The sequence below is a fragment of the Globicephala melas genome, chromosome 1, assembly GCF_963455315.2.
Source record: "Globicephala melas chromosome 1, mGloMel1.2, whole genome shotgun sequence".
Lineage (NCBI taxonomy): Eukaryota > Metazoa > Chordata > Mammalia > Artiodactyla > Delphinidae > Globicephala > Globicephala melas.
Genome location: NC_083314.1, coordinates 175,314,685 through 175,340,285, shown reverse-complemented (window position 1 = coordinate 175,340,285; position 25,601 = coordinate 175,314,685). Strand labels below are relative to the sequence as shown.

The following is a 25,601-nucleotide window of genomic DNA, read 5'->3' as shown; positions in this document are numbered from 1 at the left end:
TCTATATACAAGAAATATTTTTCGGGAATTCCCTGGTGGTCCAGTGGTTAGGACTCGGCACTTTCGCTGCTGTGGCCCAGGTTCAATCCCTGGTCAGGGAACTAAGATCCCGCAAAAAAAAAAAAAAAAAAAAAATTACAAACAAGGGCTAATTCTGTCCTACTATTCCGAAACTTTTCCCTTAATATAACAATTTCTGGACTTTCCTGGTGGTGCAGTGGTTAAGAATCTGCCTGCCAATGCAGGGGACACGGGTTCAAGCCCTGGTCCGGGAATATCCCACATGTCAGGGAGCAACTAAGCCCGTGTGCCGCAAATACTGAGCCTGCGCTCTGGAGCCCACGAGCCACAACTACTGAAGCCCGTGCGCCTAGAGCCCATGCTCCACAACAAGAGAAGCCACTGCAGTGAGAAGACTGAGCACTGCAACAAAGAGTAGCCCCTGCTCGCCGCAACTAGAGAAAGCCAGCAAGCAGCAATGAAGACCCAACGCAGCCAAATAAATACATACATACACACATAAAATTTTAAAATATATATGTATAACAATTTCTCCAGTTGCTGAACTTTTTTTGTAACATTTGGAATGACTTCATAGTATTCCATTAAATGAACAACTTACATATGCAAGTCCCCTATTGCTGGACATTTTGGTCTTTCTAATTTTTTGCTGTTAAAGCCAGGCATTAAAAGGCATTGCCAATTAGCCTTAAGATATCTGGCAAATCCAGTTAACCAGAACATCTGTCCTCTAAGCCTCCTGGGTAATGTGGTTTTGCTGTTGGTGGGCAGAGTCCAACCCAGCCTAGCACCTGGGTTCAGCAGGCACTTGGCTCCAGCAACCTGGGGTTGGTAAGTCCCAGTCACTTGTTTCCCAGTTACCTGAGTTGCAGACTTAGAACCCTCCGCAGTGAGTGGGTGAGTACCCAACACAACTCCCTTCTGGTGGCTGGACCTTGGGGCTCTGGGCTGGGCACCACCTGGTTATGGAGCAGTGACCAGTGGGCAGCAGCCCTGGGTATTCAAATGCTCACAGGCCAGGCTGAGCTGAGCAGAGTCACTGAGTCAGCACAGCAGGGGAGCTCAAGGCCTCTGGAGGAGGGTTGGTGTAAGTATGTGCCTCCCTGCAGCAGGATCCTGGGGCCCCCGGGGATAGGGTCAAGGAGAGAGGAACCGTGTTTGCTGTCCCTCCCAAAATCTCACATTAGGCAGCATGGTGTAGAGGAAAGAGCATGGGTTTGGGGACTTCCCTGGTGGCACAGTGGTTAAGGATCCGCCTGCCAATGCAAGGGACACGGGTTCGAGCCCTGGTCTGGGAAGATCCCACATGCCATGGAGCAACTAAGCCCGTGCACCACAACTACTGAGCCTGCGCTCTAGAGCCCGTGAGCCACAACTACTTGGCCTGTGAGCCACAACTACTGAAGCCCGTGTGCCTAGAGCCCGTGCTCTGCAACAAGAGAAGCCACCACAACGAGAAGCCCATGCACCGCAACGAAGAGTAGTCCCCGCTCGCCACAACTAGAGAAAGCCCGCGCGCAGCAACAAAGACCCAACATAGCCAAAAATAAATTAAAAAAAAAAAAAGTTAAAAAAAACCCCAAAAAGCCCAGGCTCCTCTTTGATAAATAAAACTCCCACTTATCCCCTCTGACTGATGGCGAAACCATTGGCTGTAGGCCTGCTGCTTTTCTTTCTGGGTATTTACTTTTTTTCAAATGTAAAATCATAAAATGAAATATGCTTTTATAGACAAAACACCCCTCCCTAAGCCCTAGAGATTCAGACCTGCCTCCCCCCCACCTTTTTTTTTTTTTGTGGTACGCGGGCCTCTCACTGCTGTGGCCTCTCCCGTTGCGGAGCACAGGCTCCGGACGCGGAGGCTCAGCGGCCATGGCTCACGGGCCCAGCCGCTCCGCGGCATGTGGGATCTTCCCGGACCGGGGCACGAAGCCGTGTCCCCTGCAACGACATGTGGACTCTCAACCACTGCGCCAGCAGGGAAGCCCTGCCTCCCCCTTTTGAGGTGGATCTGGTGCCTTCAAGAATGCAGGGAATGGACTTCCCTGGTGGCGCAGTGGTTAAGAATCTGCCCGCCAATGCAGAGGACACAGGTTTGAGCCCTGGTCCAGGAAGATCCCACATGCCGCGGAGCAACTAAGCCCGTGTGCCACAACTGCTGAGCCTGCTCTCTAAAGACCTCAAGACACAACTACTGAAGCCCACACGCCTAGAGCCTGTGCTCCACAACAAGAGAGGCCACTGCAACGAGAAGCCCGCGCATCACAACAAAGAGTGGGCCCCGCTCTCTGCAACTAGAGAAAGCCCACGCACAGGAACTAAGACCCAATGCAGCCAATAAATAAATAAATAAATAAATTTATGTAAAGAAAAAGAACGCAGGGAAGTTGAGGCCAGGTGAGAGGATGGACATCTAACCTATTGTTAGAATAGACAGGACACATCACTGTTTAGTTTCAAAAGCATGGTTTTCTCTATGGTCTCATCCCCATCCCATGTGGAGAAGGCACCTGAGCTTGTGAGAAAGAATGGGCAGCTCCACCATTTTACCGATGAACAAACTGAGGCCAGAGTGCCTCAACCAAGGTTGCAGGTCAATCAGGAAAACAAAGACATTCTCCCTACAGGTCAAGTCATTGAGGTCTCACATGGCTTGGGCTCTGAAATGGGGCAGGCATGCCCCCTTAGTCTGGTTGGGCGACGGGTCAAGGCCAGATCTTAGGAGTTTAAGGCCTTTTCTTTTCTTTTTTTCCTTTTTTTTTTTTTAACATTTTTATTGGAGTATAATTGCTTTACAATGTTGTATTAGTTTCTGCTGTACAGCAAAGTGAATCAGCTGTATGTATACATATATCCCCTTACCCCCTCCCTCTTGCATCTCCCTCCCATCCTCCATATCCCACCCCTGTAGGTGGTCACAAAGCACCGAGCTGATCTCCCTATGCTATGCGGCTGCTTCCCACTAGCTATCTATTTTACATTTGGTAGTGTATATATGTCATTGCTACTCTCACTCTGTCCCAGCTTACCCTTCCCCTCCCCGTGTCCTCAAGTCCATTCTCTACATCTGTGTTTTTATTCCTGTCTTGCCCCTAGGTTCATCAGAACCATTTTTTTTTTGATTCTATATATATATGTGTTAGCATACAGTATTTGTTTTTCTCTTTCTGACTTGCTTCACTCTGTATGACAGACTCTAGGTCCATCCACCTCACCACAAATGACTCCATTTCGTTTCTTTTTTTTTTTTTTTTTTTGCGGTACACGGGCCTCTCACTGTTGTGGCCTCTCCCGTTGCGGAGCACAGGCTCCGGACGCGCAGGCTCAGTGGCCATGGCTCACGGGCCCAGCCGCTCCGCGGCATGTGGGATCCTCCCAGACTGGGGCACGAACCCATGTCCCCTGCACTGGCAGGCGGACTCTCAACCACTGCGCCACCAGGGAAGCCCTATCATATGGTTTTTATCCTTCAGTTTGTTAATATGGTGTATCACATTGATTTGCATATATTAAAGAATCCTTGCATTCCTGGGATAAACCCCACGTGATCATGGTGTATGATCCTTTTAATGTGCTGTTGGATTCTGTTTGCTAGTATTTTGTTGAGGATTTTTGCATCTATGTTCATCAGTGATATTGGCCTATAGTTTTCTTTTTTTGTGACATCTTTGTCTGGTTTTGGTATCAGGGTGATGGTGGCCTCTTAGAATGAGTTTGAGAGTGTTCCTCCCTCTGCTATATTTTGGAAGAGTTTGAGAAGGATACGTGTTAGCTCTTCTCTAAATGTTTGATAGAATTCACCTGGTCCTGGGCTTTTGTTTGTTGGAAGATTTTTAATCACAGTTTCAATTTCAGTGCCTGTGATTGGTCTGTTAATATTTTCTATTTCTTCTTGGTTCAGTCTCAGAAAGTTGTACTTTTTAAAGAATTTGTCCATTTCTTCCAGGTTGTCCATTGTATTGGCATATAGCTGCTTGTAGTAATCTCTCATGATCTTTTGTATTTCTGTAGTGTCAGTCGTTACTTCTCCTTTTTCATTTCTAATTCTATTGATTTGAGTCTTCTCCCTTTTTTTCTTGATGAGTCTGGCTAATGGTTTATCAATTTTGTTTATCTTCTCAAAGAACCAGCTTTTAGTTTTATTGACCTTTGCTATTGTTTCCTTCATTTCTTTTTCATTTATTTCTGATCTGATCTTTATGATTTCTTTCCTTCTGCTAACTTTGGGGTTTTTTGGTTCTTCTTTCTCTAATTGTTTTAGGTGTAAGGTTAGGTTGTTTTTTTGAGATTTTTCTTGTTTCTTGAGGTAGGATTGTATTGCTATAATCTTCCCTCTTAGAGCTGCTTTTGCGGCATCCCATAGGTTTTGGGTCATTGTGTTTTCATTGTCATTTGTCTCTTTTTGTTTTTTTTTTGCTGCGTTGGGTCTTCGTTGCTGTGCACAGGCTTTCTCTAGTTGCGGCGAGCAGGGACTACTCTTCGTAGTGGTGCACGGGCTTTCTCATTGCAGTGGCTTCTCTTGTTGCAGAGCACGGGCTCTAGGAGCACGGGCTTCAGTGGTTGTAGCATTTGGGCTCAGTAGTTGTGACTCATGGGCTCTAGAGCGCAGGCTTTGTAGCTGTGGTGCAAGGGCTTAATTGCTTTTCAGCGTGTGTGTATTTTTTACAGTTTTTTTTTCCTGTAACTGATATCTAGTCTCATAGCGTTGTGGTCGGAAAAGATACTTGATACGATTTCAATTTTCTTAAATTTACTGAGGCTTGATTTGTGACCCAAGATATGATCTATCCTGGAGAATGTTCCATGAGCACTTGAGAAGAAAGTATATTCTGGTTTTTTTTGGATGAAATGTCCTGTAAGTATCAATTAAATCCATCTTGTCTAATGTGTCATTTAAAGCTTGTGTTTCCTTATTTATTTTCATTTTGGATGATCTGTCCATTGGTGAAAGTGTGGTGTTAAGAGTTTAAGGCCTTTAAGGCTGGGCCAGGGAACACAAAACCGAGACTGCAGCTGGGTCTTTGTTCCCAAGCATCCAGCTCTGCCACCCTTCAGCTTCGAGACCCTGAGCAATTAGCTTAATCTTCACTTTCCCGTTTATGCATAAGGAGCTAATAATCCCTGTTTCCTGGGTTGTCCGGCGCAGTAAATGCGATCGTGTATGAAAAGCCCCCCATCTAGTGCGGCTCCCAGATAAGCGCTTGTAGACTGAGGCTGCCGCACGCTCCCAGCGGCCGGCCCCGCCCCAGGCCCAGGGCGCGCCCTCCACCCCAGGCGACGCGGGGACGCGGGCGGGTCGGGCGCGGGCTCCGCCCTCTGGCTTCGCCTGGCCCGGCCCGCTCGGCCTCGGCGGCAGCGGTGGTTTCGCGCCAAGGTAGGAGGTCCGCGGCGCGCGCTCCCGTGGGTCAGGGGCTCGGGCGCGCGGGGCGGGCTGCGGCGGGAGAAGGCCGCGGGGCCGAGATTGCGGCGCGCGCGGAGGGCGGGAAGGCGGGCGCGCGCCAGGGGGCGGGCTGGAGCCGCCGTCCCGGCCCTGGAGGCGCTCAGGGCGTACGCGCCGCACCCTCCGGCGCTGCCCGGCTCGGCCTCCTGGAGAGCGCGCCCGGGGCCTCTGCGGACATCCTGCCAGCCGTCCTGCTCCAAATCCTGCCCGGGTTCCCGCGGGCTCGGGTAGGCGGCAGGAGGCGGGGGCCTGCCCGGGCGCAGCGGCCTGCAGACAAGCGCCTCTCCGCCCCGGGGGTCACCTCTTTCCAGGCTGAGCTGGGGTAGGAGGCTTTTCCCAATTGTCACCACCAGCAGCGATAACTTGCTGCGGCTTCGTGTGGGCCAGGCACCGTCCCTGCCCTCCTCGCTTGGGATTGTGTTTCAGTGCAACCTACGGCGTCGAAAGTAGCTGCGTTTTACCGATGAGGAAACTGAGGCCCAGAGCAGCCAATTGAACTGCCCAAGATGGCACCGCCTGTGCAGGGATTTGGGCCCTCCTTGGGTTACTCAAAGTAGGGCCTGAGACCCCACCCTCGTGCCAGTCTCTGGGGTTGCCGTTACGAGCAGGCTCCCTTGTGATCTTTTTGCCAACCCGAGAGGACAGCGCTCTGAGGCAATGTCTGCCCCCTTGGTGGCCAGTCTCCCCAGCTCCATCTGGGACCTTGACTTGTCTGGGGGATTGGGACACTGGGGGAGGGGGCCCTGTTTTCCTTAGCTAAGCTCACAGTAGGTGCTTAACAAACAAATCCTGTGGCCGGATCAGACCAGAGGCTAAGGCCAGGCTCCTCAGCCAGGAAAGACCTCAGGAGTTAGAACCCCTGGATCTTGGAGGTTTCCTTGACTTAGCTCCTCCTCTCTGGTCTTTCTCTCAAGCCCTGGGGATGGGGGTCAGCCCTCAGAGACTAGGTACCCCTCCCACCCAGGAGTCCCCTGTGGGGGACACTGCCTGGTTTTTACCTTGAACTCCTACGAGGTGTTCAGGGGTTGGGTATGTGTTCGCTGGGGCCCTTATGGGAACTCAGTCTGTGGGTCACATCAAACATGGCCAAGACTTGCCTTGTGTGACCCCTGCCAAACCGTTTCTTTTTTTTTTTTCATTTAATTTCCTATATTACTACTTGTCTCCTAGCATTTATTCACTCACTCAACAGCTGTTCATGGCGCTTTGGGCCTTAGGCCCTGTGGAGACAGCAGTAAACAAGGACGACTTGGTCCCTGACCTTGGAGCAGACAGACAACGTACATGTAGAAGAAAACAGTGAACAGTTACTGGCAGGAACCACTTTGGCTGGGAAGTCAGAGTTCACAATCTCAGAAGGTGACATTTTTGGCCAGGGTCTGGAGTCAGCCATGAAAGGAAGGGAGAAGAGCATTCCAGGCAGAGAAAATGACAGATGCAAAGGCCCTGAGGTCGGAGCATGCTTGGTGTGTTTGAGAATCAAGAAGGCCAGCATGGCTAGAGTGGAATAGCTGGGGGAGAGGAGAGATGAGGTGGAGAGGTAGACCAGGGCTAGACTGAGCAGGCCTTGTTCACTGCGGTAGGACTTTGAATTTTATTTTGAGAGTGATAGTAGCCAGCGTGGGGGTTGAATAGAAGAGGGATGTGTGAGAATAGACTGGGCTGGGGGACAAGAGAGGAAGTAGGGAGACCCATGAGGAGCCATCTCAGCAGGCCAGGCAAGCAGTGGCAGTGGCTTATATAATATACATCAGAGACCTAGGGTGGCGCCTGGCATACAGTAAGCACGGCATGATGGTAGCCATTGTGTGATTGTTTAAAACTTTGGAACCAGGCATACTTCTCACCTGTGGCTTCAGCTCGTCATGGCTGGATGACTTTGAGCAAACCATTTAACTTCACCCAGCCTCAGTGTTGTCATCTGTAAAGTGGGTAGAACAGTACCAGCATCATGGAACTGTCAAGAAGGTTAAAACAGATATGGTACAGATGCAGAAACTGGGGCACAGAGCCTGGCTCATGGTTGGCTCAATATTTTTATTATAATTTCTAGTCAGCAACTGGAGGATAAAGAAAGGATAAGTGGGTGAGAGCAGCTGGTATGTTTGAAACTCATGAGTGGCCTTTGAGGGACTTTTTGGCTAAGGCCTGCAGCTGGACCTGGTAAATGACAGCTTTGCAGGGTGGTCAAAGGACTAAGCAGGACTGGGGAGGGAGCAAGTGCAAAGGGTGTCTCCTCTGTGTTTATTCGCCCAACCATGGCTGAGGGTCTACTGTGTACCAGGCAGGGTTCTAGATTGGGTAGGGCGCTGGCTGGGGAGAGGCACAGAATAATTCAGTTCAGTTCACCAAGCACACTGGGTACTGGGAGGAGCCAATAATATTAGTGATGATAACGCTAATAATAGACAACACGTATGCACTATGTAACAGTGGGTAATCATTAAAGTAATTCTAGCTGATAGGATAGTGAAATCCTGAAATCTCAGTGGCTTAACACATCAGAAGTTTATTTCTCATTTGTGAAAAGTCCTGTTCGGTGGCTTTCTACATGGTGACCCATGGACCCAGACCCCTTCCAGCTTGTGGCTCTCGCATCCCCTAGGAACTCAGCGTTATTTCCTTCTAGCTGGGGGGAGGAGAGGAGTCCTTGTGGGAGGTTTTTATGGGCCAGGTCCGAAGTGGCACACCTTCTTTCTGTCTTAATTCTGCTGGTCAGAACTTGATCACATGGCCATATCTGACTGCAGTGGAGTCTGGGAAATGACTTCTAGCCATATTCCTAAGAAGAATCAGAAATGTTTTTTGGTGAACACAGAGCAGCTTCTGTCACACCATATCCAGGCACATAGCTAAGCGTAGATCATCTTTTTTAATCCTCCTAATAGAAGCAGGCACTGTTATTATCCCATTTTACAGAAAAGGAAACTGAGATTCAGAGAGGCAAACTCATTGGCCATTGGCCCAGGGTCACACAGCTTGTGGGGAGGCACAGCCAGATTGGATTCCTGGCAGTCAGACGCTGAAGCTGTAACATCCAGATCTTTCCTATGAGGAATTCAATTGTTGTTCTGAGAATTGGGTGGAAGCTGCAGACATTAGAAAATGCACATACATGCAGGGTTTAGATACGGTTTCTTGGGCTTTATAATAGAACCCAGAAGGACCAGAGGGGGAGAACTTTGTGGACAGAGCCAAGGGCTGGAATCACTCAGCCCAAAGGGTTCTGGTATCCTGCTCCCTTCCCCCATCCCCTAGGGCACTGGCTGGGGAAGGGCACAGAATAATTCAGTTCAGTTCACCAAGCACATCTGGGGCCCCGTCTCTGCCAAGCTGGGCAAGCAGGTCTGGAGAGCCTGGCCTGCGGGTGCTTGTGGCTTCCCCCTGCTCTGGTTATGGGTGTGCAGCCTGTAGAGGGGCTTTCTGGAGGCTGTCTGGAGGGGGGAAAATGGAGTCCCAGGGTTTTGTAGTGACGGCTTCCTGCCTCTGGCTGCGTTTAGTTTTGCCTAAATCTGGCCTTGGTTGCCATGGCAATGTGGAGGCACTTATTATTTTGGCCCAGTGTACCCTGTTTCCTGGTTTTCCATTTCCAGAGCAGATTCCCTAGTTGCGGGTGAGGGTTCCAGGCTCCGCTTAGACTGATGTACGTTTATGCAGCACCTGCTGCATTCCTGGGTCTGACTTAGACACGGTTGGTAGAGCGTTGAAGTGCAAATGCCCTGGTCTTGCCCTTGAGGCACTTATTGGGAGGCTGCCTGGCTTAAGTGGAAAGAACTTAGGGCTTCCCACTTCCCTGCAGCAGTGTGCCACTTTGAATAGGTAGGAGCCCCAACCTTTCTGTGTCCCGGTTTTCTCATCTGGAAATGGGTTGAGGTGAGGATTTAATGAGATAACATGAATGTGGCTCCTATGGGACACGGCATTAGAGCAGAGGGCACCCTGAGGCCGTGGGCCAAGAGGTAGCAGGAGCCCAGACACATGGCGCTAATGACAATGGGAAGAGCAGCCGCCGTTTACTCACTGCTCACCCCGTGCCAGCTGTGGTGCAAACCCCTTACACTGTTCAACCCATTTAATCTTCACAGTGACTCTATGTGGTAGGTGCTATCAGTTTCATTTTAGAGATGAGGAAACTGAGGCTCAGAGAGGTAACTTGTCCAAGGTCATACTGCCAGCAAGTGGCAGAGCTGGGGCTCCGATGCGACCCCATATCTGACCCTGATTTCAGAGCTGACAGCCTAACCACTACACCGCACAGCCTCCTTGCCTTAGGGAAGGAACAATGGCAGGCAGTGGGTGGACCTCTGAGCCCCAGGGTCCGGGGTACAGGGACTGTACATTTCAGATCTTCAGATGAATGATATCAGTACTGATCACATGCTCACTCTGAGCCCGGTGCCCAGTTGTAAGCTCTCTATGCCCCCAGGTGACTCCATGGGATGGGTGCCAATATTCGCATCTTGCAACACGGCGGCTCAGATAGGCAAAGCTGCTTTCCCTGGGGCACACAGCTAGTGCGGGGGTGGGGCTGGGAGTTGGAGAAGAGGGATTCAGCTCCTTGCCTGGACTGGGCAATTCCACAGCCTGCACCTGATGTGGGAAAACGTCATCCCAGCACCTTATAAAGACATTCTTAGCAAACCCTGTGACCCCTTTTCTGGGTCAGTAAAGACAGTCTTGAAGACTGGCCTTTCCCGCCTCCTGTATGCTGACCCCACCCCCTGTGCTTGGAGAGGGTAGAGTGTGTGTGCGTGTGTGTGTGTGTGTGTGTGTGCGCGTGTGTAGTGGGGGGGGTCTTCACCTCCAGGTCCCTTCCCCCTTTCCCTTCCCCCTCCTCTCCATCCTTTCCCTCTTCTTTCCACTCCTTCCCTTTCTCCCCAACCTCCTCCCCTCTCTCCTCTCCTCCCCCTATTCGTCCTTCCTCCTCCTGTTCCCCGCTGCCCAGCTTCCCGCCCACCCTCTCCTTTCCCCTCCCCTCCCCCCTCAGCCCCGCCCACCTCCCTGATCACGTGGGGCCGCCGCCGGATTTAAGCCTAATCTGCCCAGCGCTCAGCACAGCAGTCTGGCTGTAGGGTGGGCGTGCTGTGTTGGTCTCCAGGGCCCTGGCGCAGGGCCTGGAGAGGGGTGCCCACGGCCTCCACCCCGTGAACTTGGGGCTGGAGGGGTCGTTGGAGGCCCAGCTGGCACTGGAGGCAGTTATCCAGGTGGGTCCTGGGGGCTGTGCCCACCCTGTCCAGAGCAGGGGAGTGTGGGCCTAGCAGGAGTGGGAGGCGTGGGGACATCTTAGGGGTCCAGGGGTGGGAGAGGTGTGGTGGCGGGGTGTGCAGGGACCCCAGCTGGCAGCTCCCGGCCAGACTGGTGGTAGAGGGGTGCTCAGGGCTCAACTCCGTGACTCCCTTATCCAGTGCCCCGCGAGTGAAGGGAAGTCCCTACTTCCAGATTTTAGGGTTGAGGTGACCTCTGCTGGAGCAGTGGGGTCATCACCCATCTAGAGCGGGAGCTGGATTGGAGCCCCCAATGCTCTGTGCTGCCCTGGGAGGTCTGTGAGTGGGCCGTGGGCTTTGGTTTGCTTCTCTGGCCCCCGAGGGGGCCTCCTTCCCGGGGCAGGGGGCACATAGAGTATCCTCCCATTGGGCTTTTTGCGATTCTTACTCCCAGGCTTCCTTCCATTTGGGGGTTTCCCGAGGGTCTCCTGGGCACCCACATCTTTGTTTGGTGCGGCAGGACTTTGTTTCTCTCCCACCCACACCAGGGAGCCCAAGGTCCCAGGTTCCCCGCAGACCCTCCTTCTTTCCCTGCAGACACTGGAGAGCAGCATCCTGGGGTCAGGCCAGGAGAAGGGCCTGAACGTGCAGGACCCGGCCCAGGATTCCCAGCCCACCTGCCTGCCTGCCCGCATCAGGGAGATTGTCACCCGCAACTTCTCCCAGCCTGAGAGCCCAGGTACCACTCCCCTTCACAGACACTGCCTGCATCTCACCTCTTCTCACATCCCCCTCTTCAACAGTCATAATGACGATAACGAGTGCAGCTTCCATTTCTTGAATAATCACTGTGAGGCAGGCACAAGCCTGTGATGGAGGGTCCCATTTTACAGATGAGGAAATGGAGGCTCAGAGGTGTAATTTTCCCAGACTTGTTCTCCATGTGATGCTGCTGGAAGGCAGGGCTGAGCATCCCCTCCTTGCTTGCAAGCAGCCTGCTGCAAAGACTTAAACCCCAAACACCACATTCTCTCCCAGGGAAGGTGTGAGCTGGATGAACCCAAGATTAGAGGGGGAGGGCAGCTCAGCTTAGCTCAGGGCTTTGTAGAAGTATAAGGAGCGGCAGTGTCCATTCCCCACCCGGGCAGGAAGGCTGATGGGCCCCTGCTCCCCCTGGAGGGCAGCACCCACCCCTCATATTTGGGTCGAGAGAGTCTGGGAAGGGCCCCCTCAGCTACAGCTCCTCGTGGGGACCTGGTCCATCTTCCTGCCTCCAGGGATGGGTAGGGCACCTGTAGGGGGAGGCGGTCCCTCAGGATGCAGGTGGAAGCTAATTGTGTGCCCGCTGTCCCTCTCCAGCCCTGCTGCCGGCCACCGAGATGGCATCCATGCTGTCACTGAAGGAGGAGAGCCAGCTTCTGCAGCAGGAGCTGTCCCGCGTGGAGGACCTGCTGGCCCAGAGCCGGGCTGAGCGCGATGAGCTGGCCATCAAGTACAACGCGGTCAGTGAGAGGGTGGGTGCTGCGGGGGGCTGAGAGCTGGGCTAGGGGCTCCCCTGCCGCAGGGGTGGGGAGACAGCCAGGGCAGGCCCGCTTCCTGGGCAGAATGTGGGCCCTGGAGTCAGGCCGCCTCCATTCAGATTGTGGCTCTGCCCACTTGAGCGGCCTTGAGCAAATCACCCCGCGCTGCGAGCCTGTAGCGGGGACAGTAATGTGACACGGAGCTGTGAGGAATCAATGAGACGAGGGGATGAAGTGCCTGGAAACTGGGGTATTTCATTCCTGGCTGTCCCGAGCCTGCTTGTGGGGTGGGGCACGGAGCACAAGACCCCTAGAGGCCCCTGCCACCCCTTGAGTCTCTGGGCATCTTCCTGTGCCCCCGGTTACCTGAGCCTTGGGGTCCACCCAACAGGCTGGGGTAGGCACAGGCAGCCACAGACCTGCCCTGCTCCCCGTGGGGGTGAGGCCCAGCAAAGGAAGGAAGGAAGGAGAAGCCGGGCCTGCCTGCAAGTCCAGGCAGGATTCACGTCCCCCAGACCTGTGCTGCAGGGCCTGGGCAGGAGGTCGGTGTGGGTGGAGTACAGGTGGTTCTTAGTGCATTTTCTCCTTTAGGCCTCCAGGCTCGTGGGAAGTGACCCTGGGGAGTTGATGGTGGCTGAAAGTTGGTGAGAGAGTTGCATGAGGGAGGGAGTGTGTGTGCGGATGGGAGATGTGTGGGTGGTAATAACACTCATTATAGTAGCTGCTGGTTACTGAGTGCCTACTCTGTGCCAAGCATGAGCTGGGTGCTTTACATTTAATGCACCAAGGTCGGGACCATTATGATGCTCATTTAACAGAGGAGATAACCAAGGCTCAGAGAGGGAAAGCACCCTGCTTGAGGGTCACACAGCTGAGGGCTCTGTGTTACAGTTTTGTTTCCTGGGTATGGGAAGAGGCAACCGGCCTGGGAGTTCCAGGGGGCACCTGGCCCTGGGAAAGCTGGAAGGGCCTCAGACGTGACCCCTGATGTTACAAACGGAAGATTGAAGCTGGCCCAGGGTCCCCTGTATGGGACTAGCAGAGCTAGGGATGGCTAGACCCCTGAGCCGGGCCTGTCCACACAGGGGCTTGTATACCCGTGATGGGAAGAGGGATCTGTGTTCCTCTCTGTCGTTGTGGGATGTGCCTGTGTCCTGACATCCGTCTGCCTGGACAAGCCCCTGACGTGTTGGGACTTGCAGAAGAGCAGGATGGTGGCCGGCACTGGGGACCGTGCAGAGCTAGTTTTCCCAAGGTTTGCAGGGGGCGTGGCAGGTGGGCTGGGCGGAGTCTGTATTGTTGGTGGTGGGCCCTGAGACAGCCCCCTCCTAGTTTAGGCTGGTCATCTTTTGGCCCCTGGCACAGTGTCAGGCCCCTGGGGGCTGCCTCTTTTATTTATTTATTTTTGGCTGCCTCTTTTATTTTTTATTTTTTATTATTATTATTTTTTTTTGCGGTACGCGGGCCTCTCACTGTTGTGGCCTCTTCCGTTGCGGAGCACAGGCTCCGGACGCGCAGGCTCAGCGGCCATGGCTCACGGGCCCAGCCGCTCCGCGGCACGTGGGATCTTCCCGGACCGGGGCACGAACCCGTGTCCCCTGCATCGGCAGGCGGCCTCTCAACCACTGCGCCACCAGTGAAACCCTGGCTGCCTCTTTTAAATGCCAACTTCTGACTGACAGTGAGGCTAGCACTGCCCCTCAGGCTGGCATGGGGAGGGAAGAAGAGGTGGGGGTAGCGGGTCCCTTTGCTTTTAGGACACAGCTGTGGGGCTGGGCCGGTTGGGGGAGCTGCTTTGGTCTAGAAAGTTTCCTTGTGTGGCTGGAGAGGCCCCCGAATAGCATGTAGAGCGAGCCTGGCAGGAGACTGTCCTCTGTCTGAGATGTGGCCCCCTGGAGGCAGGGGCTGCATGACAGTGACCTTGAGGCCTTTCCTGGGGGTGGGTCCACAGGGAACCTCAGAGCCTGGAGATCACCTCATTAGAGATGGGGAAACAGGCCCAGGGAGGGGACATGACAGGCCCAAGGTCGGTGGTGGAGCTGGGCCGAGACCCCTGGTCCGGGACTCTGTGCTCCTGCGGCACGGTCACTCCCTGCTGCCCACTTGTCCCCGGGCTGCAGGTGACAGGGCCTGCCCTTGTGGCTATAACTGCTGCACGTGCGCTGGCTTAGGGGGCCAGTCAGTGAGGTTGTTCCGACCCCTTAAACCCCACAGCATCCCTGGGAAAGGGGAGTGGAGGTGAGGTCAGGGTCTCTGTCCTATTGACTACATGTAGGGAAACTGAGGCAGGGGCTCCTAGTGGCTACCTCCCAGGTCAGAGGGAGAACCTCAGGGTCCCAGTGGAGACCCCCGCTTCTTCCTGTCCCTGACGAGCAGGTGCTGGGCGAGGAGCTGGGATGGGAAGGAGGGAGTCGGCTCCACAGGCCAGGCCCCCTGCCCCCCCACCCCCAGTGTCCGTGGCAACCTGGACCGGAATGTCGGGGACTGGGGCAGCGGTTGCTAGGGGAGACAGTAAACTTCTTTCATCCCTGGCTTGGTAGCAGCCTCCTTCCCTCTTGAATTACAAGTAAAATTGAAAGGCTGCTTGGTGAGCAGCAAAGTTTGTGGAAAGGGGTGGGGTGTGGCCAGGAGTGGCTTGGGTCTGGCGGTGAGCGCTGGAGAAGCGGTGGAGCACCTGGCGGCTGCAGGAAGCCCTCTAAAGCCACGAAGCAGACAGCAGCTGGTTCACACAGATGTGCAAAATGCACACAACACAGCCACAGTCAGACCCTCCCCGCACACCAACACAAACCCACCTCGGGGAGACACTCAGATTCACAGAAGCTGCCCAGACACCGCACAGTCCCACCCACACGCACAGTCACACACCGTGGTGTATCCGGCATACCCACACCGCAGACAACACAACACTGTCTCACAGCTCCTGGACACCTACAGCCAGACAAAGGTACACACAAGTGCACAGACGCGTGCAGAGCCCAGCTTCGCTCCCCAGGTCCGCCCACTTGTGACTGTGCACACAGTCATACAGACACATGGACACACGGGTGCACATGAAGACGACCCATCGCCCGCAGCACAACGTAGACCTGGGACTGCAGCCGCCACCTCACCCGGTCCCTGTGAAGGCCCAGACCCAGAGACACACAGGGTCCCACATGGAGACAGACGACAAGACGCACCCCCCCACCCCCAAGGAAGCGCCCGCATCCATGCACAACACACTCACGGCATCTCGGTGCCACCGTCACCACACTCAGATGCGATGCTCTGCCCATCACCTGACTTAGGTGGACTTCGCGCAGATGCTGGCCACGGGCCTGCAGCACACCCTCCAGGTGGAGACCCCCTGCACGTTGCCTTCTCCTCCACCCTCAGACCGGATCCCCACCCACATAAGCTGAAGCCCCCAGGCAGCCTCCGTGGGCACAGTCACCCTGCCCAGCGCTGTCCCCGGGGGTGGGCGTGGTTTGGCCGAATATCGGCTTCCCTGTGCACCGAGGCCGAACAGAAATACGGAGACAGGGATTTTGGAGGAAGAGAGAGATGGCTTTATTTTTCTGCCAGGCCGAAGGCAAGACACAGCAGGCTAGCACCTCAAGAACTGTGCCCCCACCCTTGGGAATCAGGGAAGATTTTATATGTGGGGCTCGCAGTCCGGGGTGTGTGATGAGGATCAGAGTAGTGAAGGTCTTGCATTCTTCCTTTCCTTTGTATTATTTCAAAACAGTCATAGCTGGCGTCAGGTCGCCCAGTAATTGGGGTCCGGCGGTCTGGTAATGGTGTCCGTTTGCCTCGTTCGTTTGCCTCTGGTTTATCAGCCGGCGACCTTGTTTCTGAAATGCAAAAACTATAGGGGGTGATTTGTTATCGAATGTAAGTGCCAGGACAAAGTAAGGTTAGGGATTGAGAGGCAGGGGATGTAACTTGAAGAGCTAGGCGTGATAGGTGCTGAACGTAAATTACATAGTGTCAGGGAGTGAGGTTAGCTTTGTAAAGTTACTACAAATTAGTGACAGTTAAAGTAAAACGAGGAGTGATTAACTCTTTCAGGCCAGGTTATGTTTCTTCTCTAGCCTGTTCACTGTTCCCTTTGTTCTCCTTGTTCTCAGGGGAGGGAAAACTCCATTTCTATATTTGCTGCAACAGGGGTGGGGCTGGAGATGCCTCTCAGCTTGGTGGCTCACTGGGTCTCTCCTGCCATACCGCTTAACACAGGCCTGGAGGGCTGACCTGGCCTGGCCCCGCTACTAGCGTGGGTGAGAGTAGCTGCCCTTGCCGTTGGCTTCCCTGGGACCCAGTGTGGGTGGGCGTGTGAATACCCTGCCCGGGCTTTTGCAGGCCAGGCACTGGGCTGGGCTCTCGTGCTGTTGGTTCTCCCTGGGCACTGTCGCTCCTCTGTTGTTCTTGCTTGTCCTCAGCGGCCTCCTCCCTCCTCCCTTCCAAACAGCTGGAGGAGGCTGAGGGGCCCCCTGGGACCAGCGGGTACCTAAGGGTGTTAGGGGGTTCCAGGCTAGCGAGGCAGTCAGAGCCGGCAGGCATCCTGCCTCTGCCCCCAGGGTCTGATGATGAAGGGGCTGCAAGCTGCCTGTGGGTAAGGGAAGGGCAGCGACCGCAGAGGCTTCCCATGAGCCCAGGGAGAGGAGGGAGCCCAAGGCTAGGCTGGGCTGAGAGGGCATTAATAAACCACACCTTATATTAGAACCCATGTGCGCACCTCTTACAAACCTGAGTGCTGTGTATGTGGGGAGTGGGGGCGGGATGAGTTCATCTGTGTCACCTTCGGGGTGTTTTAGGTGGCCTCTGTGTGTTATGTGCGTGCATGTCTCTAAGCTCAGATATGCATACGTGTATTGATGCCTGTGAATGTATTCACGTGTGCTCATGCTGTTAATTCATTAACATTGCTACTGCCACTGTTCTAAAATACAATGGGGAGCAAAATCCAGGCTTTTCTGAGCTCACTTAGGGTGGGGGTGGGGAGACAGGGGCATGAATCCAATAATTATCCACCAGAGGGGGTTGGGTGTCTTGGAGGAGAGGCTCGCGGTGTACCCAGGGCCTTTAAGGTTTATCCCAGGTGCATCTTTGTGCTTTGCATGCACACGTTTGTGGGCCCACCTGCATGTGTCCACGCACACCCAGTCTGTGTATCTGCGCTTGCCCAGTCTGTGTGTCCATGCACGGCTGCATTACCCGTGCACACGTGCATTGCATCATGGTATTGCCCACATGTGCCTGCAAGGCATTGTGGGTCCGGGTCCAGCCTGGCGCCCCCTGCAGAGGCCTGTGACTGCCTTCCTGGGGGGCCCAGGACTCTCACCCAGGGCCCTTCCCTGCAGCTGGAGCAGGCTGTGCGGCTGGAGTCTGGGGAGCTGGAAACACAGGAGCCCAGGGGGCTGGCACGGCAGAGCGTGGAGCTGCGGAGGCAGCTGCAGGAGGAGCAGGCCTCCTACCGGCGCAAGCTGCAGGCCTACCAGGAGGGCCAGCAGCGGCAGGCCCAGCTCGTGCAGCGGCTGCAGGCCAAGGTCAGGGCCACCCACTCCTGCTCCTGCCCACCCTTGCGCTCACTTGGCCCGGCCCCCATGCCCCCTGGGGCTGACCGGCCACTCTCCACCCATCCCCAGATCCTCCAGTACAAGAAGAAGACCTCGGAGCTGGAGCAGCAGCTGCTGGAGAGAGCTGCGGAGCTGGGGCAGCAGCGGCTGAGGGTGGGTGCCGGGCTGTGGCAGGGCAGACGCTTCCCTCCATGTTGCCCAGCCTAATGCCCCCGCTTCTCCCACCTAGGCCACAGAGCACAGCCATGACCTAGAGAGCGCCCTCATCCGCCTGGAGGAGGAACAGCAGAGGTGGGACACAGCGGGGGATAGCACGTGGCTGGCAGGGCTGTCCTCTCTGGCCACGCACCCACTGGTCCCTTTTCCCCCACCCAGAAGCGCCAGCCTGGCCCAGGTGAACTCTATGCTCCGAGAGCAGCTGGACCAGGCGAACTCGGCCAACCAGGCTCTGAGTGAGGACATACGCAAGGTGACCAGTGACTGGACACGCAGCCGCCAGGAGCTGGAGCAGCGGGAGGCAGCGTGGAGGCGCGAGGGAGAGGTGGCACCGGGGAGCTGACCCGAGGGGAACAGCCTATGGGGGCGGGGGCGGGGGCGGGGGAGGGGGAGGGGGAGGGAGGGCCCTGCTGGTCAGGTGAGCCCTTTAGTAGAGGTAAATGGTTGTCATAATAATAGCCTTGATTAGCACATACCACGTGCCAGTGCCAGGCAGGCGATTTCTCCTCTGTTCCTCATGGTAACCATATGTGGAAAGTGTCATCATCCTCCTTCTAAAGAGAGGTTGGATAGCTGCCCAGTCATGCAGCTGGCTGGCAGCTGGGATGCAAACCTCGGTCCCCAGCGCTTTCTGCCCTCCCTCACTGCTGCTTGCAGTCCGTGGAGGCTTTGAAATCCAGCTCCCCGAGCCAGCGGGAGGCTTGAGCTGGTGACCATACAGCTCCGGCACAGCCCTGTATGCGGGCCCAGAGCCGGCCCCCTGGGAGCCTCCGGGGTGGTCAGAGCTGGGGCAGGAAGTGGGCCGGCCCCCGCTCCAGCCCCTCACTCAGCCCCTCTGCCCTCCAGTCTTTCAACGCCTACTTCAGCCAGGAGCACAGCCGCCTGCTTCTCCTGTGGAGGCAGGCTGTGGGGGCCCGACGGCTGCTCAGCGAGGTGAAGATGTCCACCGAGAGGTGAGGAGTCCCGGCCGGCGGAGGGGCGGCTCGGGGAGACGCTGCAGCAGCCGGGAGACAACCCTGCTTTGCACACTGAATTCAACTCAACTCAGTTGAACTTGGGTCCGACCCAAAACACCTACCATGTGCCGGGCCCTACGGAGATGCAGAGGCAACTAGTAATAATTAACTCTTACCAAGATCATGGCGGTCACTTAGTATTTACTTAATGTACTTGCTAAATTGGCTATTTATGACTAAATGACTAAGGCTAAATACTATTTGGTATTTACTAAATTTACTGTTTCCTAGTCATTACCAGTAACTAGTAAAGGTTTACTAGGTGTTTGCTCTGAGCTAGGCTCTTTGTACATTTTATTTCATCTCATATCCACAGTGTCCCTATGAGGTAGGAACTGGAATGATCCTCATTTTACAGATGAGGACACTGAGGCTCAGAGAGGTAGAGTGACCTTCCCAAGGTCACACAGTAGTAAGTAAGTGGCTGAATCAGGATTTGCAGTTCCTGCTTTTAATCTACTATGATATTCAGCTTCTGCTAACAAGGACCTCACAACCTCTAGGGAATTCCCTGGCGGTCCAGTGGTTAGGACTCCACACTTTCACTGCCAAGGGCCGGGGTTCAATCCCTGGTCGGGGAACTAAGATCCCACAAGCCGTGTGGTGTGGCCAAAAATTAAATTAAATTAAATTAAATTTTTTAAAAAAGGAACTTGCAACCTCTAGACTGAGGAAGTGAGTGGTTAGAGACGTGAGAGTGGAACAGAAAGGATGTCCTGGATGCTCAGAAAACTGGGAGGGGTGGAGAGGTCAGAAAAATGCTTCATTGAGGAGGTGGAATTTGCTCTGACCCCAAGGGATGGGCGGGGTTTTAACTGGCAGAGCTGAGGGCGCCCCAGGCAGAGCAGCAGAAGCAAAGGCTTGGAGGTGCGAGAAAATGGCAGCCAGTGGGGTTGAAGCAAAAGGCAAGTGAAAGGAGGTCAGGTTGGAAAAGAGCCTCAAAGGCCTCCTGCCACAGGGGACTTGGTCCTGCTTGGTCTTTGGGCAGGTGAGGCTGCAGAGGGGAGAGCCTAGAGGCAGGCCGACCAGTTTGTTTCCTTTTGTGCCTTAAACATTTGTTTGAGCGATGATCTTTTGTTGAGATCATCTACTATTCTCTCAGTATCCAAATTTCCAGCTGACTCATCAGTGTCACTGATGGTGTTTCTTCACTTTTTGTCTTTAAAATTGTTTGAATCAGGATCCATAGATGTTCACAAAGTGTGATTGGCTGATTTGTCTTCTAAGTCTCTTTTATTTGTTCAGGAAACCGGGACAGTCGTCCTTAGAGATTCCCACAGTCTGGATTCTGTGGTGTCCTTTAACACCTTTAACAGGGTTGTGCCCTGTAAATTGGGTGTTGGATTTAAGGCTTGATCAGATTCAGGTTCGGGTTGTTGTGTTTTGTTTTGACAAGACTTCTTCATAAGCGCCGTGTGTACTCTGCCATCAGGAGCCTCTGTCTGTGCGTTAGCAGCCCTTGACGCTCAATGCCAAGGTCCAGACATTCGTCAGAGGCTGCAGAATCATGATTGTCTCATTCTGTCACTTCTTCATGTATTAACTGGAATTCTTCTATAATAAGGCACTTCCTCTTCTTACCGTTAGGTACCCAGTGGTACAGTTCATTCAGGAAAGGGGAGGATTTAACCTATTTGATATATTTAAAATACCTAATTTTTAATTAGCATTTAAAATGTTAACATCTTGCTTTTGAATAACTCACACATGCACAAGGTTCAAATTTCAAAAGGGTGTATGGTGAAAACTCAACTCTTCCTGCTGCCTCTGACCCAGACACTCAGGCTCATTTTTTTTTTTTTTTTTTTTTTTTGCGGTATGTGGGCCTCTCACTGTTGTGGCCTCTCCCGTTGCGGAGCACAGGCTCTGGACACGCAGGCTCGGTGGCCATGGCTTACGGGCCCAGCCGCTCCGCGGCATGTGGGATCTTCCCGGACCGGGGCATGAACCCGTGTCCCCTGCATCGGCAGGCGGACTCTCAACCGCTGTGCCACCAGGCTCATTTGATACAAGCAAATACAGCAGATTGTACGTTTCCCCCCCAGCCCCCACTTTTCTTTTATACACTCTTGGGAGAATTTCATCTTTGCAGTTCTTTTTTTTTTTCGGGCACACCGCACAGCTTGTGGGAGTTCCCCAACCAGGGACTGAACCCATGCTCCCTGCATTGGAGGCACAGAGTCCTAACCACTGAACCACCAGGGAGTTCCCTTTTTGCAGTTCTTGAAGAGGCTTTGTTCACCCAGTAGTTATAGCTGGGAATTGGTTCCACATCAGGCTCTAACGAGCTTCCCCATTCGTTTTTCTTGGCTCCAGAGTATTCCATTGAAGGGATGTATCATGATGTTTTTTTTTTTTTTTTTTTTTTGCGCTACGCGGCCTCTCACTGTTGTGGCCTCTTCCGTTGCGGAGCACAGGCTCTGGACGCACAGGCTCAGCGGCCATGGCTCACGGGCCTAGCTGCTCTGCGGCATGTGGGATCTTCCCGGACCGGGGCACGAACCTGTGTCCCCTGCATCGGCAGGCGGACTCTCAACCACTGCGCCACCAGGGAAGCCCCATGATGTTTTTAATAGCAGCTCCCTGCCGAGTTACCTGGTGGCCTAGTGGTTAGGATTCCAGGCTTTCACTGCCGAGGCCCGCATTCAATTCCTGGTCTGGGAACTGAGATCCTGCAAGCCACGCGGTGGCCAAAAGAAAAAAGAAAAGGCAATAGCAGCTCCCTTTCGATAGATATTTAGGTTGCCACCAGTATTTCTTACATGAGCAAGGCTGCAGTGGATCCCCTTATACACAGGTCATTTTCCTTGCTCTGGGGCATATCTGTAGGATAAATTCTGAGCGATGGAGTCCGTGGGTCCTAGAACCTATCCATTTATAATTTTCAGAGTTCTTCTAATTGCCCTCTGTGTGGTTACACTCAGCCTCCCACCAGGAGTGTAGGGAAAGCCTGTTTCCCCGCAGCCTCACCTACACTGCATTATATGACTTTTTGTCCCTAGTCTGATAGCGACAAATGGCATCCCACTGTAGTTTTAATTTACTCTTGGGAGCCCTTCCCCGCATCCCGTCCCCATCCTGTGTTCTCTACACCAGGGACCTGCTGCAGCTGGGAGGGGAGCTGGCCCGGACCTCACGAGCCATCCAGGAGGCGAGCTTGGGGTTGAGCGCAGGCCTGCGGCTGGCCGAGAGCCGGGCCGAGGCGTCCCTGGAGAAGCAGGCCCTGCTGCAGGCCCAGCTGGAGGAGCAGCTGCGGGACAAGGTGCTCCAGGAGAAGGACCTGGCCCAGCTGCAGGTGCAGAGCAACCTGGACAAAGCCGACCTCAGTGCCAGGTGGGCGCCCAGAGGCACCACGCGAGGCAGACCTCCCCACAGAGTGTACGCCTGGAGATACAGGGAGGAGGGGGCGTCTGTTCAACAGGGATGGGCCCTTCCCCTGTGTGAGTTCAGCCAGTCTCCCCAGGCACCCCGTTTGGCAGAGGGGGAGATGGAGGTTCATAGGGCTCTTGCCCAGGGCACATCACAAACAGTTCAGCCTCTACTCCTGAGACCTAGACTAGTCCCAAGGGGTTTTCCCGTGAGATAAAGTGGGTGGCCACCTCATTCTCATTTAGAGATGAGAAAGGAGAGTGACTTCAGGTCACACGGCAAGGGAGGCGAATCCTAGGGTCCCTGCCTCAGGTTTGGGGAAGCATGAAGGACACAGAGCTGGTGGGTTTGAGGAGAAACTGGGTGGGTCTCCCATTCACCTGTGTTGCTCCCCTGCCTCCAGAGTGACTGAGCTGGCCCTGACAGTCGAGCGCCTTCAGAACCAGAATCTGGAAAAGGATCGGCTCAACAAGGCCCTCACGGAGAAGCTTGAGGCCCTGGTGAGATGCAGGGCAGGGCGGGGGGACCGATCAGATCCATGGACACAGGCTGAGGGCTGGGTAGCTTGGGCCAACCCCAAGCATCCCACTCAGACTCAGTTTCACCCCTCATTAACTGAGCACCTAGTATGTGCCAGCTTTAGTGTGAGTGCCTAGTGGGTGCCAGCTTTAGTGATAAGCACATTCACCTCCTTTATCCCATTTCATCCTCTCAGCAGTTCTGTAGCATGATCCCCATTATACAGGCGAGGAACCTGAGGCCCAAGGGGAAATACTTGTCCAGAGTCTCAGAGCCATTAAGCTGGGGAGTCAGGACTTGAACTCATGCCTGTGCCCTGCTAGCCCAGGGCTCTTTCTTTTGGAACTCAGCTGCCTCCCCACCAGAGGGACCCCTCTCAAGGGTACTGCCTGGGTTGGTCATCCTTCTGTGTGGGGTCTGGCCTGGGTTCTACGTCCAGCTCTCCTCCAATAGGCTGTGTGACTTGGGGCAGGACACCACATCTCTCTGGGCCTGGTCTGTTCAGTGAGGAAACTGAGGTCGCTGTGGGGTCTACCGAGCTGCTGGCCCCTGGGCATGGCCTTCGAGGCCAACTGATTGGTGGTAGTCCCGTGAGGGAGACGAAGGTGGGGTTTCTGACTAGGGCAGAGACCCTGACCCCTCTTTGCCTGTCTCCCCAACACCACTCTAGGAATCCCTGCGGCTCCAGGAGCAGGCGGCCCTGGAGACGGAGGATGGAGAGGGGCTGCAGCAGACCCTGAGGGACCTGGCACAGGTTCGGAGCCGGGAGAAGCCAGAAGGGGTGGGAACCCTAGGCAGGGCAAGGCCAGGTAGTCCTGGGCCACCACGACCCCTGGTGGCCTTCAGCTGAACTGCAAGTGGTTGGGGGCCCTGGAAACCTAGGCTGCTGTTTAACACCCCTGCTAGCTCCGCCCAAAATCTGCCACCCCCTGCCCCCCACCCCGGGGGAGTTCCCCGTTGGAGAGGAGGCACTGCATGTTCCCTGCCCATCTGTGAGAAACGCTGAATCATGTCTTCCCAGTAAATGGGAGGCCTTACCTGGTGGGCTGAGGGCTGTGAGCTAGCGGAGGTGAGAAAGTGCTGCAGGGTTAGGGATGAAGCTAGGCATGAGGACCCTGGTGGCCCCACTACCTCCCGAGGCTTCTTTGCCCACCTAACCCCGCAGCTCCCCTTCTCCTTCTGCCTCCCTAACCCACCCTCAGGCCGTCCTGTCAGACATGGAGAGCGGCATCCAGTTAAGTGGCTCTGAGCGTACAGCGGCCGCATCGGACGGCAGCCTGCGGGGGCTCTCGGGGGCGCGGACCCCGTCCCCACCGAGGCGCTCCTCGCCCGGCCGTGGCCGTTCCCCCCGCCGAGGCCCATCCCCTGCCTGCTCGGACTCCTCCACACTAGCCCTGATTCACTCCGCTCTGCACAAGCGTCAGCTGCAGGTCCAGGTGAGAAGGGGCCTGAGTGTCCTGGGGCGGAGCTCGAGTCCAGCGGGGAGGGGCTTGGGCAACCTTGATCGGAGCCGGGGTCTTAGGGGAGGAGCCTGAGCATTCAGGCTAGAGTCAGAGCCTTGAGAAACGGCAACTGAGTCAGGACCCATGGAGGTGGCTGAGAGCACTGGAGGAATCTGAGTCTAGAGTGGGAGGGGCTTGAGAAGCTGGGGGCGGAGCCCGGGGTGGAGTAAGAGGCCTGGTATAGGAAGGGAGATGGGGTTCCCACACAGAGCCAGAGAGCCTTGGTGTGTGTTTGGAGGGGGGCGGTGTCAGAAGTGGGGGAGGGGAAGGAGTGTGCTTGGCGGTTTGTCTGGTGTCCTGGGGACTTAGGTTGCCTGGGACCCCAGGGAGATGGAGGCTCAGAGGCCTTGCAGAGGTCTCAGAAGGCTGGTGAGGGCACGATGCAGGGGAGTGGAAACTGAGTCTGGGGGCGTAGCTCCACTCCCCTGCCCCAGGCCTGGACCCAGGCCTAGGCTGCAGCGTAGGCTGGTGTGCATCGTGCGGAGAGCGGGGAGGGTGCTTCACAGGGCTCCCCTACACTCAGTGGTTCCCATATGCCACAGGACATGCGGGGGCGCTATGAGGCCAGCCAGGACCTCCTGGGCACCATGCGGAAGCAGCTTAGTGACAGCGAGTTGGAGCGCCGTGCCCTTGAGGAACAGCTGCAGCGTCTTCGGGATAAGACCGACGGGGCCACCCAGGCCCAGGAGGATGCACAGCGCGAGGCCCAGCGCCTGCGCAGTGCTGTCGACCTCCTGAACAGGTGCGGGGAAGTCAGAGGCGGGGAGCCCAGAGAATAAGTCAGCGTCTGGGCCTAACACGAGCCAAAGCCTGTGAACATGCGGATTTGCACTAATATGGTCATAACTAGCCGCATGTGTCTGTTCAAATGTAAATTAAGTAAACATTTACAAATGTAAATGTTTGCATTAGCCACATTTCAAGTGCTAACAAGTAGGACATATGACTGTAAAACATTTCCATCATCTCCAAGAGCCATATTGATACTGTTATTCTCGACTCTGTCTCTCGGAGATTTTGGAGACAAGAAATTATCCACTCTTAGCTGCCTGGTTGTTTTGATTATTTGGGTGCTTGTTTTTTGGTTTTTCTCTTTGTAAATGTAACCACGTAATAAAAAGTTTGAAAAATTGAGGGGAAATAAAAAGATGGGACCTCCTCACAGCTTCCCCTCTCATCCTAACCCCTGTTAATGCACTGGCTTTGCTTCTGGTTGTGTTTCCTGGAAGTCAGTTT

The 25,601-nt window shown here is 54.7% G+C and overlaps 1 protein-coding gene and 1 non-coding gene across 6 annotated transcripts in view; both read left to right on the top strand.

Moving 5' to 3' along the window:
- Positions 1 to 29: 29 nt before the first annotated feature.
- TRNAE-UUC (transfer RNA glutamic acid (anticodon UUC)) lies at positions 30 to 101 on the top strand. The gene has a single exon. It is a non-coding gene; the product is annotated as a tRNA-Glu (tRNA).
- A 5,207-nt stretch (positions 102 to 5,308) lies between these two features.
- The window catches only part of CROCC (ciliary rootlet coiled-coil, rootletin), a 48,620-nt gene continuing 28,327 nt past the window's right edge, over positions 5,309 to 25,601 (top strand). For 2 of the 5 annotated variants that reach the window (XM_060310562.2, XM_060310565.2), the window contains exons 1-12: positions 11,271 to 11,404; positions 12,025 to 12,167; positions 17,528 to 17,713; positions 17,813 to 17,896; positions 17,973 to 18,034; positions 18,119 to 18,284; positions 18,806 to 18,912; positions 22,072 to 22,308; positions 22,748 to 22,844; positions 23,534 to 23,617; positions 24,066 to 24,299; positions 24,908 to 25,107. In XM_060310562.2, coding sequence (XP_060166545.1) covers positions 12,045 to 12,167; positions 17,528 to 17,713; positions 17,813 to 17,896; positions 17,973 to 18,034; positions 18,119 to 18,284; positions 18,806 to 18,912; positions 22,072 to 22,308; positions 22,748 to 22,844; positions 23,534 to 23,617; positions 24,066 to 24,299; positions 24,908 to 25,107 — 1,580 coding nt within the window. In that variant the 5' untranslated portion in view covers positions 11,271 to 11,404; positions 12,025 to 12,044. Of the gene's footprint in view, positions 5,396 to 11,262; positions 11,405 to 12,024; positions 12,168 to 17,527; positions 17,714 to 17,812; positions 17,897 to 17,972; positions 18,035 to 18,118; positions 18,285 to 18,805; positions 18,913 to 22,071; positions 22,309 to 22,747; positions 22,845 to 23,533; positions 23,618 to 24,065; positions 24,300 to 24,907; positions 25,108 to 25,601 lie in introns of those variants that run through there. The other 3 variants (XM_030877070.2, XM_070045891.1, XM_070045893.1) reach the window with 3 other exon arrangements.